This window comes from Procambarus clarkii, chromosome 16, assembly GCF_040958095.1.
Source record: "Procambarus clarkii isolate CNS0578487 chromosome 16, FALCON_Pclarkii_2.0, whole genome shotgun sequence".
Taxonomy (NCBI): domain Eukaryota; kingdom Metazoa; phylum Arthropoda; class Malacostraca; order Decapoda; family Cambaridae; genus Procambarus; species Procambarus clarkii.
In genome coordinates this window covers 42,560,209-42,577,993 of record NC_091165.1, presented here as the reverse complement: position 1 = coordinate 42,577,993, position 17,785 = coordinate 42,560,209, and the positions used below count along the sequence as shown (strand labels likewise).

The 17,785-nt window shown below is 43.7% G+C and overlaps 1 protein-coding gene across 1 annotated transcript in view; it reads right to left on the bottom strand.

The window, feature by feature from the left end:
• LOC123760122 (uncharacterized) overlaps positions 1 to 17,785 on the bottom strand; it is a 151,327-nt gene that overhangs the window by 109,357 nt on the left and 24,185 nt on the right. The window contains exons 2-3 of the mRNA XM_069325473.1: positions 11,593 to 11,680; positions 6,270 to 6,390 (exon numbers count right to left, since the gene is read on the bottom strand). Of these exons, the coding sequence (XP_069181574.1) occupies positions 6,270 to 6,390; positions 11,593 to 11,680 (209 nt within the window). The remainder of the gene's footprint in view (positions 1 to 6,269; positions 6,391 to 11,592; positions 11,681 to 17,785) is intronic.

The following is a 17,785-nucleotide window of genomic DNA, read 5'->3' as shown; positions in this document are numbered from 1 at the left end:
AATTAAATCTAATCAAATAAATTACAATAATTTCCCTTGATATAACTGTCAGATATACGTTACTATTATTATAGTTGGTGCCTTTTGACAGGTGAAATTGAAGGGGAATTAGGAGTCAACATCCTGGTACAACACTTACCGTGTGATTATACTAGCATCACCTACAAGGAGTACTTGTGTGTTCATCCGTGTTCGTATGTGGTTGTCAGGCCAAAATCAACAATACAGATAGGCTGTATTTGTTTAATTTATTTACTAACTTTTGTTGTATTAACATTGTAGTAAATATCTACCAATCGGTAATTTTGATTGAAAGAATATATACAAATAATAAACCCGCCAGCTTGTGTAGGAAAGGATTTGTGGGATTTTAATATCATACAGGCCACTTTAAACTTATACACTCCGTTATGGAAATAAATAAATTAACGTAAGAAATGCAATAATATAAATTACTTAATATAAATAAATATATCCCACGAGTCAGTTTTCGCCACACTCACATTGGCCTCCTGACCCATGCTAGTGACCCCGTGGGGGGCGGGGCACCATGACCCCGTGGGGCGCGGGGCACCATGACCCCGTGGGGCGCGGGGCACCATGACCCCGTGGGGCGCGGGGCACCATGACCCCGTGGGGCGCGGGGCACCATGACCCCGTGGGGCGCGGGGCACCATGACCCCGTGGGGCGCGGGGCACCATGACCCCGTGGGGCGCGGGGCACCATGACCCCGTGGGGCGCGGGGCACCATGACCCCGTGGGGCGCGGGGCACCATGACCCCGTGGGGCGCGAGGCACCATGACCCCGTGGGGCGCGGGGCACCATGACCCCGTGGGGCGCGGGGCAACAAGACCCCGTGGGGCGCGGGGCACCATGACCCCGTGGGGCGCGGGGCACCATGACCCCGTGGGGCGCGGGGCACCATGACCCCGTGGGGCGCGGGGCACCATGACCCCGTGGGGCGCGGGGCACCATGACCCCGTGGGGCGCGAGGCACCATGACCCCGTGGGGCGCGGGCACCATGACCCCGTGGGACGCGGGGCACCATGACCCCGTGGGGCGCGGGGCACCATGACCCTGTGGGGCGCGGGGCACCATGACCCCGTGGGGCGCGAGGCACCATGACCCCGTGGGGCGCGGGGAGAGACTGTTTCCCATACTCAGCGTACTACAGCCCGTCCTCATAGACATAGCCCGTCTTCATAAAAATAGCTAGTCCTCATAAACATTGCCCGTCCTCATAAACATTGCCCATCCTCATAAACATTGCCCGTCCTCATAAACATTGCCCGTCTTCATAAACATAGCTCGTCCTCATTAACATAGCTCGTCCTCATAAACATAGCACGTCCTCATAAACATCGCCCGTCCTCATAAACATAGTCCGACCTCATGAACATAGTTCGTCCTCATAAACATTGCCAGTCCTCATAAACATAGCCCGTCCTCATAAACATCGCCCGTCCTCATAAACATAGCCCGTCCTCATAAATATAGCACGTCCTCATAAACATCGCCCTTCCTCATTAACATTGCCCGTCCTCATAAGCATAGCCCGTCCTCATAAATATAATCCGACCTCATGAACATAGTTCGTCCTCATAAACATCGCCCTTCCTCATAAACATACCCCGTCCTCATAAACATCGCCCGTCCTCATAAACATAGCCCGTCCTCATAAATATAGCACGTCCTCATAAACATCGCCCTTCCTCATAAACATAGCCCGTCCTCATAAACATTGCCCGTCCTCATAAACATCGCCCGTCCTCATAAACATCGCCCGTCCTCATAAACATTGTATTGGAAATTTCCAACAGTTATTCTCATCCCTAATACAATAGGATGTATTTCCTGTATTAGGCTTCATACTCATTTACTAATCCTTAGTGTGGGAACCGAACTGTGAGATTTATGTTTATTTAATTTATATGAATTTATATTTACGTTAATTTATGTACTTCGATAGCAATTTGTATAATGATAAGTGGACTGTATTTCTGCAATAATCTCATAATCTCACAAATCGATCCTCTACACATTAGGGGGGTTTATATTAATTAAATATATATGCAGCCAATCAAACTACAGTATTAACTACATACATTGAAAAGGTTCCTTATCTTATAGTACAGCAGGTTAGTCCACCAGGTATAACTAGGGTGTAGACACCAAATTATCCTCTTTGAGGTAGCTTCCATCACCCAGTAACTGGTGCACAAAATCTTGCTTCCTCGTCTTGACCTGTCAAAAGGGCGCTAGCTGTGAAGCCAGGATCCTATATATGACAAGCTATATCAGAGAAAACACTATACATGGAACAATAAAGACCTGGCTTAATTACCTTTAGTTTGAGGCTATGTCGTGCTCTAACTAGGTCACCCTATATAATGACATTAATGGCCATAAATGAAAGATACATGGGTTTCGGAAAGAACACTTAACTTGAATTTGTTGACAGCGTGTGATAATGGTACACCTTTGGTTTCCATAACACTACGTCCAAGTAAAATTAACAGGAGCCGAATTTGCTCCCGTGTGAGCCTCTGGTCTAGTATCAACAATAATGGCTGCCCTCCTTCCCCACTGACGCCTGGCCTACATTGTCCAAATGTCAGAAAGTGATAGAAGGGTCACATTTACTCTACTTTAATATTGATAATTAAGTTAATTTATATAAGATGTTTTTATGATGGTAAAGTCCAAAGACTAATGTATTTAAGAATAATTCCCACCATAATAGGTGGTGAATTATAATAGTATGTGGTGATGAAATCCCGTTTTCTTTAGACGGTAATTCCACTACAAGTTACGTTTTCTATAGGTTACTTGTTTATACAATACAGCTATTATCTGTATGATTATTAAATGGTGTCGGATTTTCCGACACTTAGTACAATGGGATGTATTTCCTGTACTGAACGTTATAATTAACTAACACTACTAATCCATAGTTTAGTATCACAGAATTCATTGCAATAGGATGTGGAACATCATGTAATTTCTCCTAGAATTGTGCAGTGTTGCGTCAGCCACCCACGGAGCATAAATTTCCACATATCTGTAGATCTAATAGAAGTCCAACCATTTACTTTTCTTTATTGGGGATAATTATTTAGTAATAGGTTTACTTTTAGTATACAACAGTTTACTGGATTTCCTTAACCCAGCTTGATCGCTGTTCTAGTAATTAATATCATAATCTAAAATCATTTCCACCTCCAAAAGATTCTCGTTTTATTTGTGTAGTCTACATTAACTGACCTGCACTGTGAGAATCAAATATCACCACATAAAGTATTCATAAACACTTCCTTCCCTATTTAGCTTTAATAAATAAATATCATTTATGCTCGAGCCCCCCCCCCCCTGTGAGCTATGCGCATGCGCGACTTTCAGGACGGAAGGAGACTCTCGCCATTTTCGATCAACTAGCAGTACGGTGTTCCGAAGCGGTCCCAACAAATCTTACAATCCAGAAGGCATCCGTACATCCTCGGACGTCAGATTGAGGACGCAGCTTACCAGAATCACGGACACCAGTTCGCCAGGCATTTTTACCTTGTTCAGTTGTAGTTTGAGCTCAGATAATAACTAATATAGGTGCCATGTCGTAACGCTGAAGGCGATAAAATAAACCCCACGAAAATGCTGCTTTCACCCCTCCAAATATTTAGATATTCCATTTATGTGTGTGAACACTAATTTGGAGTGGAAATTCTGGAATTTAATTATTGCAGCCTGGTGCAGCACCACTGAGGAAGCGTGTGACTGCCATATACTCACGTGTTCCATGTACCACTATCTCAAGCTGTTTCCAGACTGTTGAATAGATTGGACTCCACCTACGTCCCTCTGTCATAGCTGAGATTTAATCAGTTTTCATTGTAGACAGTATCTTTTAATTAATTATTGAGAGTCAAAGCATTTCTAATCTTTGCATATTAATCAGATACATGATTTAAATTTTAATATGCAGTAGTATTTCTTGCATTACATTTTATTTATCATTATCTGTGTGTGTGCTTATTATCATTATTTTTATTACATAATATATGTTACACACATAGAATAACCTCATAGAAGACCCCCCCAAAATGTGTCATGGGAAGCTGGTTCTAACATTCATAGAATTTACAGTTATTGCTAAATAGAATATAATTATATATAATCATAGAGATCCATAAGTCACTGGTTTTCTCATTTAATGATGCATTCTGGTCCATCCAGCTATCTTAGATTTAATCATTGTTTGCATTTAAAGAAATATACATATTATTGGTATTAAACTAGAACCAGATTTCCCCACACATTGCCCGTCCTCATAAACATTGCCCGTCCTCATAAACATTGCCCGTCCTCATAAACATTGCCCGTCCTCATAAACATTGCCCGTCCTCATAAACATTGCCCGTCCTCATAAACATAGCTCGTCCTCATAAACATAGCTCGTCCTCATAAACATAGCTCGTCCTCATAAACATAGCTCGTCCTCATAAACATAGCTCGTCCTCATAAACATAGCTCGTCCTCATAAACATAGCTCGTCCACATAAACATAACCCATCCTCATAAACATAGCTCGTCCTCATAAACATAGCCAGTCCTCATAAACATAGCTCGTCCTCATAAACATAGCTCGTCCACATAAACATAACCCATCCTCATAAACATAGCTCGTCCTCATAAACATAGCCAGTCCTCATAAACATAGCTCGTCCTCATAAACATAGCTCGTCCTCATAAACATAGCTCGTCCTCATAAACATAGCTCGTCCTCATAAACATAGCTCGTCCTCATAAACATAGCTCGTCCTCATAAACATAGCTCGTCCTCATAAACATAGCTCGTCCTCATAAACATAGCTCGTCCACATAAACATGACCCATCCTCACAAACATAATTCGAAACTGAATCATTCTGTATCTTATCCAGGATATTCTGTATCAAGGGAGCCGATCGGCCGAGCGGACAGCACGCTGGACTTGTGATCCTGTGGTCCCGGGTTCGATCCCGAGCGCCGGCGAGAAACAATAGGTAGAGTTTCTTTCACCCTATGCCCCTGTTACCTAGCAGTAAAATAGGTACCTGGGTGTTAGTCAGCTGTCACGGGCTGCTTCCTGGGGGTGGAGGCCTGGTCGAGGACCGGGCCGCGGGGACACTAAAGCCCCGAAATCATCTCAAGATAACCTCAAGATAAGATATCCTAACTAACATCACTGTTTTATGAATTATTAAAGTTACTAAGAGCCTCTGTATCATATCGTAACTTCCTATATACATGTCATAAACAAGACCTAAGAACAAAAACTTACGATAACTCTTACTATGACCAAGTTGTTAAGGTATTCTTTAAACAATATTACTGAATCAGTGTGTAAAAATATCTTCTCCTAAGCATCATCTCTTTAATTATATCTTTATCCAACAATATCTTTGAAACTGTTCTCTAAGAACAATGTAATATTATTGTCACCCATTCTAATGTAACTTATTTAACCTATCTTAACCTAACCTTCCTACTTATTAACCTAACTTATCTACCTTAACCTATCCTACCTACCTTAACCTAACTTAACCTAGCTTATATAACTTTACCTAATTTGCATAACATAACCTAATTTTCAAAACATCACCTAATTATCAAACCTAACCTAACCTAATTTTCGTAACCTACCTAATATTATTTACCAAACTAAACCTAACCTACTAAATGTATCTTAACTAACCTAAGTTAAACAAACTTACCTAAGTTAAACCAACTTACCCAAGTTAAACTTATGTAACCTAACCTTTGAAAGAGTTCCCTCTTTTAGTGAGTTAAGATCTCTCATGCATCTTAGTCTATTGTAGTCAATATTTCCCTTTAATTGTAGAAACTGTTGTAATTTTCTTAAAAATTACAGTAACAAGAAGTTTAGTGTATTTGTTATTCAACTATACTGGCGAATTGCTCTCGTTTTGACGACATCCGCATGGACGTTGTCAAGCGTCTAACCTTAGGCTTGACAAGCGTCAGACTTGTCAAGCCTCAAGCTTGTCAAACATCAAGCTTGTCAAGTGCTCCAAGAGTCCTTGTGAACCTGGCGTGACAACTTCACGCTGCTCGTATCCTATCCCACCACCCACCTATCCCAGGATAGGTCGTATCCTATCCCACCCCTCAGTGATAGCCGCCTATTCATTCTTCCTTCACCAGATGTCAAACCCACACAAACTTTCCCCTGTAAGGTGTCAACAGACGCGCCAGATGGCAGATGTTTACCTGTATGGCTGGTCCGGGCATCTGTCTGTTGACGGCTATGATGCGCCTCTTCACCCCGTCGCCAGGGACGCACTCTGGCCGCTCGCAGTCAGTCGTGTTCCTGGGACAGTCGTAGCACGCCCTGAGGAGCACAGGCCTTTAGTTCACCCGATACGGCGGGCACGGCTCAGTCATGTAATGGGTCTTACAGTCACTTAATGGGTCTTACAGTCGTGTAATGGGTCTTACAGTCATAGAATGGGTCATACAGTCATGTAATGGGTCTTACAGTCATAGAATCAGTCATACAGTCATGTAATGGGTCTTACAGTCATGTAATGGGTCTTGCAGTCATGTAATGGGTCTTACAGTCACTTAATGGGTCTTACAGTCTCGTAATGGGTCTAACAGTCTTGTAATGGGGTCTTACAGTCATGTAATGGGTCTTACAGTCATGTAATGTGTCTTACAGTCATGTAATGGGTCTTACAGTCATAGAATGGGTCTTACAGTCATGTAATGGGTTTTACAGTCATAGAATGGGTCTTACAGTCATAGAATGGGGCTTATAGTCTCGTAATGGGTCTTACAGTCATGTAATGGATCTTACAGTCTTGTAATGGGATCTTACAGTCATGTAATGGGTCTTACAGTCATGTAATGGGTCTTACAGTCAGGTAATGGGTCTTACAGTCATGTAATGGGTCTTAGAGTCATGTAATGGATCTTACAGTCTTGTAATAGGTCTTACATTCATGTAATGGGTCTTACAGTCATGTAATGGGTCTTACAGTCATGTAATGGGTCTTACAGTCATGTAATGAGTCTTACAGTCATGTAATGGATCTTACAGTCATGTAATGGGTTTTACAGTCACACAATGGATCTTACAGTCACACAATGGATCTTACAGTCACATAATGGGTCTTACAGTCTCATAATGGGTCTTACAGTCACATAGGGTCTTACAGTCATGTAATGGGTCTTACAGTCACGTAATGGGTCTTACAGTCATATAATGTGTCTTACAGTCACATAATAAGTCTTAGTCACATAATGGGTCTTACAGTCACATAATGGGTCGTATAGTCATGTAATGGGTCTTACAGTCACATAATGGGTCTTACAGTCATGTAATGGGTATTACAGTCTTGTAATGGGTCTTACAGTCATGTAATGGAAATTACAGTCACATAATAAGTCTTACAGTCACATAATAGGTCTTACAGTCACATAATGGGTCTTACAGTCATGTAATGGGTCTTACAGTCACATAATGGGTCTTACAGTTATGTAATGGGTCTTACAGTCTTGTAATGGGTCTTACAGTCACATAATGGGTCTTACAGTCTTGTAATGGGTCTTACAGTCATGTAATGGATCTTACAGTCTTGTAATGGGTCTTACAGTCACATAATGGGTCTTACAGTTATGTAATGGGTCTTACAGTCATGTAATGGGTCTTACAGTCACATAATGGGTCTTAAATCACATAATGGGTCTTACAGTCACACAATGGGTCTTAGTCTTGTAATGGGTCTTACAGTCACATAATGGGTCTTACAGTTATGTAATGGGTCTTACAGTCTTGTAATGGGTCTTACAGTCACATAATGGGTCTTACAGTCATGTAATGGGTCTTACAGTCTTGTAATGGGTCTTACAGTCATGTAATGGTTCTTACAGTCTTGTAATGGGTCTTACAGTTATGTAATGGGTCTTACAGTCTTGTAATGGGTCTTACAATCACATAATGGGTCTTACAGTCACATAATGGGTCTTACAGTCATGTAATGGATCTTACAGTCACATAATGGGTCTTACAGTCATGTAATGGGTCTTACAGTCATAGAATGGGTCTTACAGTCATATAATGGGTCTTACAGTCACATAATGGGTCTTACAGTCCCACAATGGGTCTTACAGTCATGTAATGGGTCTTACAGTCATGTAATGGGTCTTACAGTCTTTAATGGGTCTTACAGTCATGTAATGGGTCTTACAGTCATGTAATGATTCTTACAGTCTTTAATGGGTCTTACATTTATGTAATGTGTCTTACAGTCATGTAATGGGTCTTACAGTCATGTAATGGGTCTTACAGCCACATAATGGGTCTTACAGTCACATAATGGGTCTTACAGTCATGTAATGGGTCTTACAGTCATGTAATGGGTCATACAGTCATGTAATGGGTCTTACAGTCATAGAATCAGTCATACAGTCATGTAATGGGTCTTACAGTCCCATAATGGGTCTTACAGTCATGTAATGGGTCTTACAGTCACTTAATGGGTCTTACAGTCTCGTAATGGGTCTAACAGTCTTGTAATGGGGTCTTACAGTCATGTAATGGGTCTTACAGTCATGGAATGTGTCTTACAGTCATGTAATGGGTCTTACAGTCATAGAATGGGTCTTACAGTCATGTAATGGGTTTTACAGTCATAGAATGGGTCTTACAGTCATAGAATGGGTCTTATAGTCTCGTAATGGGTCTTACAGTCTTGTAATGGGGTCTTACAGTCATGTAATGGGTCTTACAGTCATGTAATGGGTCTTACAGTCAAGTAATGGGTCTTACAGTCATGTAATGGGTCTTAGAGTCATGTAATGGATCTTACAGTCTTGTAATAGGTCTTACATTCATGTAATGGGTCTTACAGTCATGTAATGGGTCTTACAGTCATGTAATGGGTCTTACAGTCATGTAATGAGTCTTACAGTCATGTAATGGATCTTACAGTCATGTAATGGGTCTTACAGTCACACAATGGATCTTACAGTCACACAATGGATCTTACAGTCACATAATGGGTCTTACAGTCTCATAATGGGTCTTACAGTCACATAGGGTCTTACAGTCATGTAATGGGTCTTACAGTCACGTAATGGGTCTTACAGTCATATAATGTGTCTTACAGTCACATAATAAGTCTTACAGTCACATAATGGGTCTTACAGTCACATAATGGGTCTTATAGTCATGTAATGGGTCTTACAGTCACATAATGGGTCTTACAGTCATGTAATGGGTATTACAGTCTTGTAATGGGTCTTACAGTCATGTAATAGATCTTACTGTCACATAATAAGTCTTACAGTCACATAATAGGTCTTACAGTCACATAATGGGTCTTACAGTCATGTAATGGGTCTTACAGTCACATAATGGGTCTTACAGTTATGTAATGGGTCTTACAGTCTTGTAATGGGTCTTACAGTCACATAATGGGTCTTACAGTCTTGTAATGGGTCTTACAGTCATGTAATGGATCTTACAGTCTTGTAATGGGTCTTACAGTCACATAATGGGTCTTACAGTCATGTAATGGGTCTTACAGTCACATAATGGGTCTTAAATCACATAATGGGTCTTACAGTCACACAATGGGTCTTACAGTCTTGTAATGGGTCTTACAGTCACATAATGGGTCTTACAGTCATGTAATGGGTCTTACAGTCTTGTAATGGGTCTTACAGTCATGTAATGGTTCTTACAGTCTTGTAATGGGTCTTACAGTTATGTAATGGGTCTTACAGTCTTGTAATGGGTCTTACAATCACATAATGGGTCTTACAGTCACATAATGGGTCTTACAGTCATGTAATGGATCTTACAGTCACTAATGGGTCTTACAGTCATGTAATGGGTCTTACAGTCATAGAATGGGTCTTACAGTCACATAATGGGTCTTACAGTCACATAATGGGTCTTACAGTCCCACAATGGGTCTTACAGTCATGTAATGGGTCTTACAGTCATGTAATGGGTCTTACAGTCTTTAATGGGTCTTACAGTCATGTAATGGGTCTTACAGTCATGTAATGATTCTTACAGTCTTTAATGGGTCTTACATTTATGTAATGGGTCTTACAGTCATGTAATGGGTCTTACAGTCATGTAATGGGTCTTACAGCCACATAATGGGTCTTACAGTCTCATAATGGGTCTTACAGTCATGTAATGGGTCTTACAGTCATGTAATGGGTCTTACAGTCACATAATGGGTTTTTCCAGTCACATAATGGGTCTTATAGTCATGTAATGGGTCTTACACTCATGTAATGGGTCTTACAGTCATGTAATGGGTCTTACAGTCATGTAATGGGTCTTACAGTCACATAATTCGTCTTACAGTCACAGAATGGGTATTACAGTCATGTAATGGGTCTTACAGTCATGTAATGGGTCTTACAGTTACATACTGGGTCTTACAGTCACATAATGGGTCTTACAGTCATGTAATGGGTCTTACAGTCATGTAATGGGTCTTACAGTCATGTGATGGGTCTTACAGTCACATAATTGGTCTTACAGTCACATAATGGGTCTTACAGTCACATAATGGGTCTTACAGTCACATAATGGGTCTTCCAGCACATAATGGGTCTTACAGTCACATAATGGGTCTTACAGTCACAGAATGGGTCTTACAGTCACATAATGGGTCTTACAGTCACATAATAAGTCTTACAGTCACATAATGGATCTTACAGTCACATAATGGGTCTTACAGTCACATAATGGGCCTTACAGTCACATAATGGGTCTTACAGTCACATAATGGGTCTTCCAGCACATAATGGGTCTTACAGTCACATAATGGGTCTTACAGTCACATAATGGGTCTTACCGTCACATAATAAGTCTTACAGTCAAATAATGGGTCTTACAGTCACATAATGGGTCTTACAGTCACATAATTGGTCTTACAGTCACATAATGGGTCTTACAGTCACATATTGGGTCTTACAGCACATAATGCGTCTTACAGTCATAAAATGGGTCTTACAGTCATGTAATGGGTCTTACAGCACATAATGGGTGTTACAGTCACATAATGGGTCTTACAGTCACATAATGGGTCTTACAGTCATGTAATGGGTTATACTTTCACACAAAAGGTCTCGTGGGGTTAAGTTTGGTTAGCCTAAAATTGTTAAGTTAGCGAAGGTTTAGTTAGGAAAGGCAAGGTTTGATTATGTTTTGGCCGAATCAGGTTAGATTTGGTTGGATTTAAGTACATTAAGTTACGTTTAAGGGGTTAGATTTGGTTGGATTTAAGTACATTAAGTTACGTTTAAGTGGGTTAGATTTGGTTGGGTTAAGTTAGTTTAGGCTAGGTTTGGTTACCTTAGTTTGCTTAGGTGAGATTAGATTAGGTTAAGTTCGGTTATGGTAAATGTGATTTAATACAACACAATTTTTGCTTTGTTGTATTAAGAGAGAACAAGTGTGTAGGTGAAGGGATGTATGAAGGACACAACCTGCCTCTCCCACAGTGATCAAGGTATTGGTTTATACTACGGCTCATGGCCGACGATAAGGGCGAGGTCTGACCTGGACAGCGTCTGGTAGGGGTGCACGTCGAAGTGGAAGTAGCAGATCCTGGTGTCTAGCGGCACACATTTCCTGTAGCAGAGCTCGCCTGGGGAGGGAGACACGCTGGGGTTAAATATGAGAGTAAAACAAAGAAATTTTCCTTTCTATACTATGTCTATGTTCGTTTGGTCGTGCTTCTGTTCGGATGCTAGGTAATAGGTATTTGTGGGTCGAATCCTTTAAAATGATCATTTAATAATTGTGATATTGCCAACTGTTGTGGATTGTTCCTCGGTGTACGAGCTTTTAAATGTCTGTGTTCACTGAAGGCTAATGTTTGCCTAATGTAAACATTGATGAAAGGCTTCTGTTTACTGTACATAAATACTCACTCCATGCTTCTATTTACTGTAAGTACATATTCACTAGACCTTACGTTTACTGGGAGTAAATATTGCCTCACCCCTCTCACCTTGACCCCTCACCCTTCTCACCTTGACCCCTCGCCCTTCTCACCTTGACGCCTCACCCTTCTTACCTACAAGCCTCACCCCTCTTACCTACAAGCCTCACCCCTCTCACCAACAAGCCTCACCCCTCTTACCTACAAGCCTCACCCCTCACACATACAAGCCTCACCCCTCTCACTTACAAGCCTCACATCTCTCACCAACAAGCCTCACCCTTCTCACCTACAAGCCTCACCCTTCTCACCTACAAGCCTCACCCCTCTCACCTACAAGCCTCACCCCTCTCACCTACAAGCCTCACCCCTCTCACCTACAAGCCTCACCCCTCTCACCTACAAGCCTCACCCCTCTCACCTACAAGCCTCACCCCTCTCACCTACAAGCCTCACCCCTCTCACCTACAAGCCTCACCCTTCTCACCTACAAGCCTCACCCCTCTCACCTACAAGCCTCACCCCTCTCACCTACAAGCCTCACCCCTCTCACCTACAAGCCTCACCTCTCTCACCTACAAGCCTCACCTCTCTCACCTACAAGCCTCACCTCTCTCACCTACAAGCCTCACCCCTCTCACCTACAAGCCTCACCTCTCTCACCTACAAGCCTCACCCCTCTCACTTACAAGCCTCACCTCTCTCACCTACAAGCCTCACCCCTCTCACCTACAAGCCTCACCCTTCTCACCTACAAGCCTCACCCCTCTCACCTACAAGCCTCACCTCTCTCACCTACAAGCCTCACCCCTCTCACCTACAAGCCTCACCCCTCTTACCTACAAGCCTCACCCCTCTCACCTACAAGCCTCACCTCTCTCACCTACAAGCCTCACCTCTCTCACCTACAAGCCTCACCCCTCTCACCTACAAGCCTCACCCCTCTTACCTACAAGCCTCACCTCTCTCACCTACAAGCCTCACCCCTCTCACCTACAAGCCTCACCCCTCTTACCTACAAGCCTCACCCCTCTCACCTACAAGCCTCACCCCTCTCACTTACAAGCCTCACCCCTCTCACTTACAAGCCTCACTCCTCTTACCTACAAGCCTCACCCCTCTTACCTACAAGCCTCACCCCTCTCACCTACAAGCCTCACCCCTCTCACTTACAAGCCTCACCCCTCTCACTTACAAGCCTCACTCCTCTTACCTACAAGCCTCACCTCTCTCACCAACAAGCCTCACCCCTCTCACTTACAAGCCTCACTCCTCTTACCTACAAGCCTCACCCCTCTCACCTACAAGCCTCACCCCTCTCACCTACAAGCCTCACCCCTCTCACTTACAAGCCTCACTCCTCTTACCTACAAGCCTCACTCCTCTTACCTACAAGCCTCACCCCTCTCACCTACAAGCCTCACCCCTCTCACTTACAAGCCTCACTCCTCTTACCTACAAGCCTCACCTCTCTCACCTACAAGCCTCACCCCTCTCACTTACAAGCCTCACTCCTCTTACCTACAAGCCTCACCCCTCTCACCTACAAGCCTCACCCCTCTCACCTACAAGCCTCACCCCTCTCACTTACAAGCCTCACTCCTCTTACCTACAAGCCTCACTCCTCTTACCTACAAGCCTCACCCCTCTCACCTACAAGCCTCACCCCTCTCACTTACAAGCCTCACCCCTCTCACTTACAAGCCTCACTCCTCTTACCTACAAGCCTCACCCCTCTCACTTACAAGCCTCACTCCTCTTACCTACAAGCCTCACTCCTCTTACCTACAAGCCTCACCCCTCTCACCTACAAGCCTCACCCCTCTCACCTACAAGCCTCACTCCTCTTACCTACAAGCCTCACCCCTCTCACTTACAAGCCTCACTCCTCTTACCTACAAGCCTCACTCCTCTTACCTACAAGCCTCACCCCTCTCACCTACAAGCCTCACCCCTCTCACCTACAAGCCTCACCCCTCTCACCTACAAGCCTCACCTCTCTCACCTACAAGCTTCACTCCTCTTGTCAGAAAACCCGACACCATTTACTAATATTTAATACAACAGGCAGATAATATTGCTGCTGTTGTATACACAAGTTAACCCATAGAAAAAGTAGCTTGTAGTGGAATTTTTCGTCAATAGAAAATGGGATATCATTGCCACTTAGTACTATAAATTCACCAGCTATTCTGTTGGGAATTATTCTTAAATACAATAGTCTTTGGACTTATTACATCATAAAAACATCTCATTTGAATTAACTCTTCTTATCAGTATCAAAATATAGTAAATGTGACCCTTCTATCACTTATTGACATCTGGACCAAGAGAGCCAGGAGCGTCAGTGGCGAGGGAGGTCAGCCAGTGCGAGGGAGGTCAGCCATAGTAGCTGCAGCAAATTCAGCTCCCATAAATTCTCCTATGGACGAAGTGTTATGGAGATCAAATTAGTGCTTTTTCCATCATCAACACGCAGTCAACATCTAAATAAGGGAAGCGTCTTACCGAAACCCGTTTATCTGATCATTTCTGGCCAGTTAATGTTAAGTAGATATAGGGCGAACCGGTTAGGACGCTAGGCAAGCCACTAAACACAGGTAATTAAGCCTTGGTCCTTATCTAAAAATATATAAATGTTTCATCTGATATAGCTGTCATATATTAGGATTCCGGCTTTACAGCTAGTGCCCTTTGATAGGAACAAAAAGAGGAAGCAAGAATTAATCTTGGTACATCAGTTACTTGGGTGATGGAAGCCAGCCTCTCACGAGGATAGTTTGGTGTCTACATCCCAGTTATACCTGGTGGACTTAGCCTACCATACAATAAGATAAGGTGCCTCCAATTTTATTAACTAATATATGTGATTTAATACTGTAGTTTGATTGACTGCATATATATAAATTTAATATAAACTCCCCCTAGTGTGTATGGATCGATTTGTGGGATTATTGCAGAAATACAGCCCACTAAACATCATACAAATTGCTATCGAAATATATAAATTAACGTAAATATAAATTCTATATAAATTCCTTTAAATTAAATAAATATAAAGCTCACAGGTCGGCTCCCACACCTCTCACCTTCAAGCCTCACCCCTCCCACCCCTCCCCCTCACCCCTCCCTCCCACCCCTCCCCTCACCTCCCCCCCTAACCCCTCCCCCTCACCCCTCTCACCGCAAGCCTCACCCTTCAACACATCACCAGGAGTTGAGGGGATCAGCACTCCTTGCTGATCTTCAGCTGTGCTTCAGAAAGCTTCACTGTTACACAGTCCTGCTTCACTGATACACAGTCCTGCTTCACTGTTACACAGTCCTGCTTCACTGTTACACAGTCCTGCTTCACTGATACACAGTCCTGCTTCACTGTTACACAGTCCTGCTTCACTGTTACACAGTCCTGCTTCACTGTTACACAGTCCTGCTTCACTGATACACAGTCCTGCTTCACTGTTACACAGTCCTGCTTCACTGATACACAGTCCTGCTTCACTGTTACACAGTCCTGCTTCACTGTTACACAGTCCTGCTTCACTGATACACAGTTCTGCTTCACTGTTACACAGTCCTGCTTCACTGTTACACAGTCCTGCTTCACTGTTACACAGTCCTGCTTCACTGTTACACAGTCCTGCTTCACTGATACACCGTCCTGCTTCACTGATACACCATCCTGCTTCACTGTTACACAGTCCTGCTTCACTGATACACCGTCCTGCTTCACTGTTACACAGTCCTGCTTCACTGATACACCATCCTGCTTCACTGTTACACCGTCCTTGCTCACTGATACACCATCCTGCTTCACTGTTACACAGTCCTGCTTCACTGATACACAGTCCTGCTTCACTGTTATACAGTCCTGCTTCACTGTTACACAGTCCTGCTTCACTGTTACACAGTCCTGCTTCACTGATACACCGTCCTGCTTCACTGATACACCATCCTGCTTCACTGTTACACCGTCCATGCTCACTGATACACCATCCTGCTTCACTGTTACACAGTCCTGCTTCACTGATACACAGTCCTGCTTCACTGTTATACAGTCCTGCTTCACTGTTACACAGTCCTGCTTCACTGTTACACAGTCCTGCTTCACTGATACACAGTCCTGCTTCACTGTTATACAGTCCTGCTTCACTGTTACACAGTCCTGCTTCACTGTTACACCGTCCTGCTTCACTGATACACCGTCCTGCTTCACTGATACACCATCCTGCTTCACTGTTACACCGTCCTTGCTCACTGATACACCATCCTGCTTCACTGTTACACAGTCCTGCTTCACTGATACACAGTCCTGCTTCACTGTTACACAGTCCTGCTTCACTGATACACAGTCCTGCTTCACTGTTATACAGTCCTGCTTCACTGTTACACAGTACTGCTTCACTGTTACACAGTCCTGTTTCACTGTTACAGTCCTGCTTCACTTACACAGTCCTGCTTCACTGTTACACAGTCCTGCTTCACTGTTACACAGTCCTGCTTCACTGTTACACAGTCCTGCTTCACTGATACACAGTCCTGCTTCACTGTTACACAGTCCTGCTTCACTGTTACACAGTCCTGCTTCACTGATACACACAGTCCTGCTTCACTGTTACACAGTCCTGCTTCACTGTTACACAGTCCTGCTTCACTGTTACACAGTCCTGCTTCACTGATACACCGTCCTGCTTCACTGTTACACAGTCCTGCTTCACTGTTACACAGTCCTGCTTCACTGATACACCGTCCTGCTTCACTGTTACACAGTCATGCTTCACTGTTACACCGTCCTGCTTCACTGTTACACCGTCTTGCTTCACTGTTACACCGTCTTGCTTCACTGTTACACCGTCCTGCTTCACTGTTACACAGTCCTGCTTCACTGTTACACCGTCCTGCTTCACTGTTACACCGTCCTGCTTCACTGTTACACCGTCCTGCTTCACTGTTACACAGTCCTGCGTCACTGTTACACCGTCCTGCTTCACTGTTACACAGTCCTGCTTCACTGTTACACCGTCTTGCTTCACTGTTACACCGTCCTGCTTCACTGTTACACAGTCCTGCTTCACTGTTACACAGTCCTGCTTCACTGATACACCGTCCTGCTTCACTGTTACACAGTCCTGCTTCACTGTTACACAGTCCTGCTTCACTGATACACCGTCCTGCTTCACTGTTACACAGTCATGCTTCACTGTTACACCGTCCTGCTTCACTGTTACACCGTCTTGCTTCACTGTTACACCGTCTTGCTTCACTGTTACACCGTCCTGCTTCACTGTTACACAGTCCTGCTTCACTGTTACACCGTCCTGCTTCACTGTTACACCGTCCTGCTTCACTGTTACACCGTCCTGCTTCACTGTTACACAGTCCTGCGTCACTGTTACACCGTCCTGCTTCACTGTTACACAGTCCTGCTTCACTGTTACACCGTCCTTGCTTCACTGTTACACCGTCCTGCTTCACTGTTACACAGTCCTGCTTCACTGTTACACAGTCCTGCTTCACTGTTACACAGTCCTGCTTCACTGTTACACCGTCCTGCTTCACTGTTACACACAGTCCTGCTTCACTGTTACACCGTCCTGCTTCACTGTTACACAGTCCTGCTTCACTGATACACCGTCCTGCTTCACTGATACACCATCCTGCTTCACTGTTACACCGTCCTTGCTCACTGATACACCATCCTGCTTCACTGTTACACAGTCCTGCTTCACTGATACACAGTCCTGCTTCACTGTTATACAGTCCTTCTTCACTGTTACACAGTCCTGCTTCACTGTTACACAGTCCTGC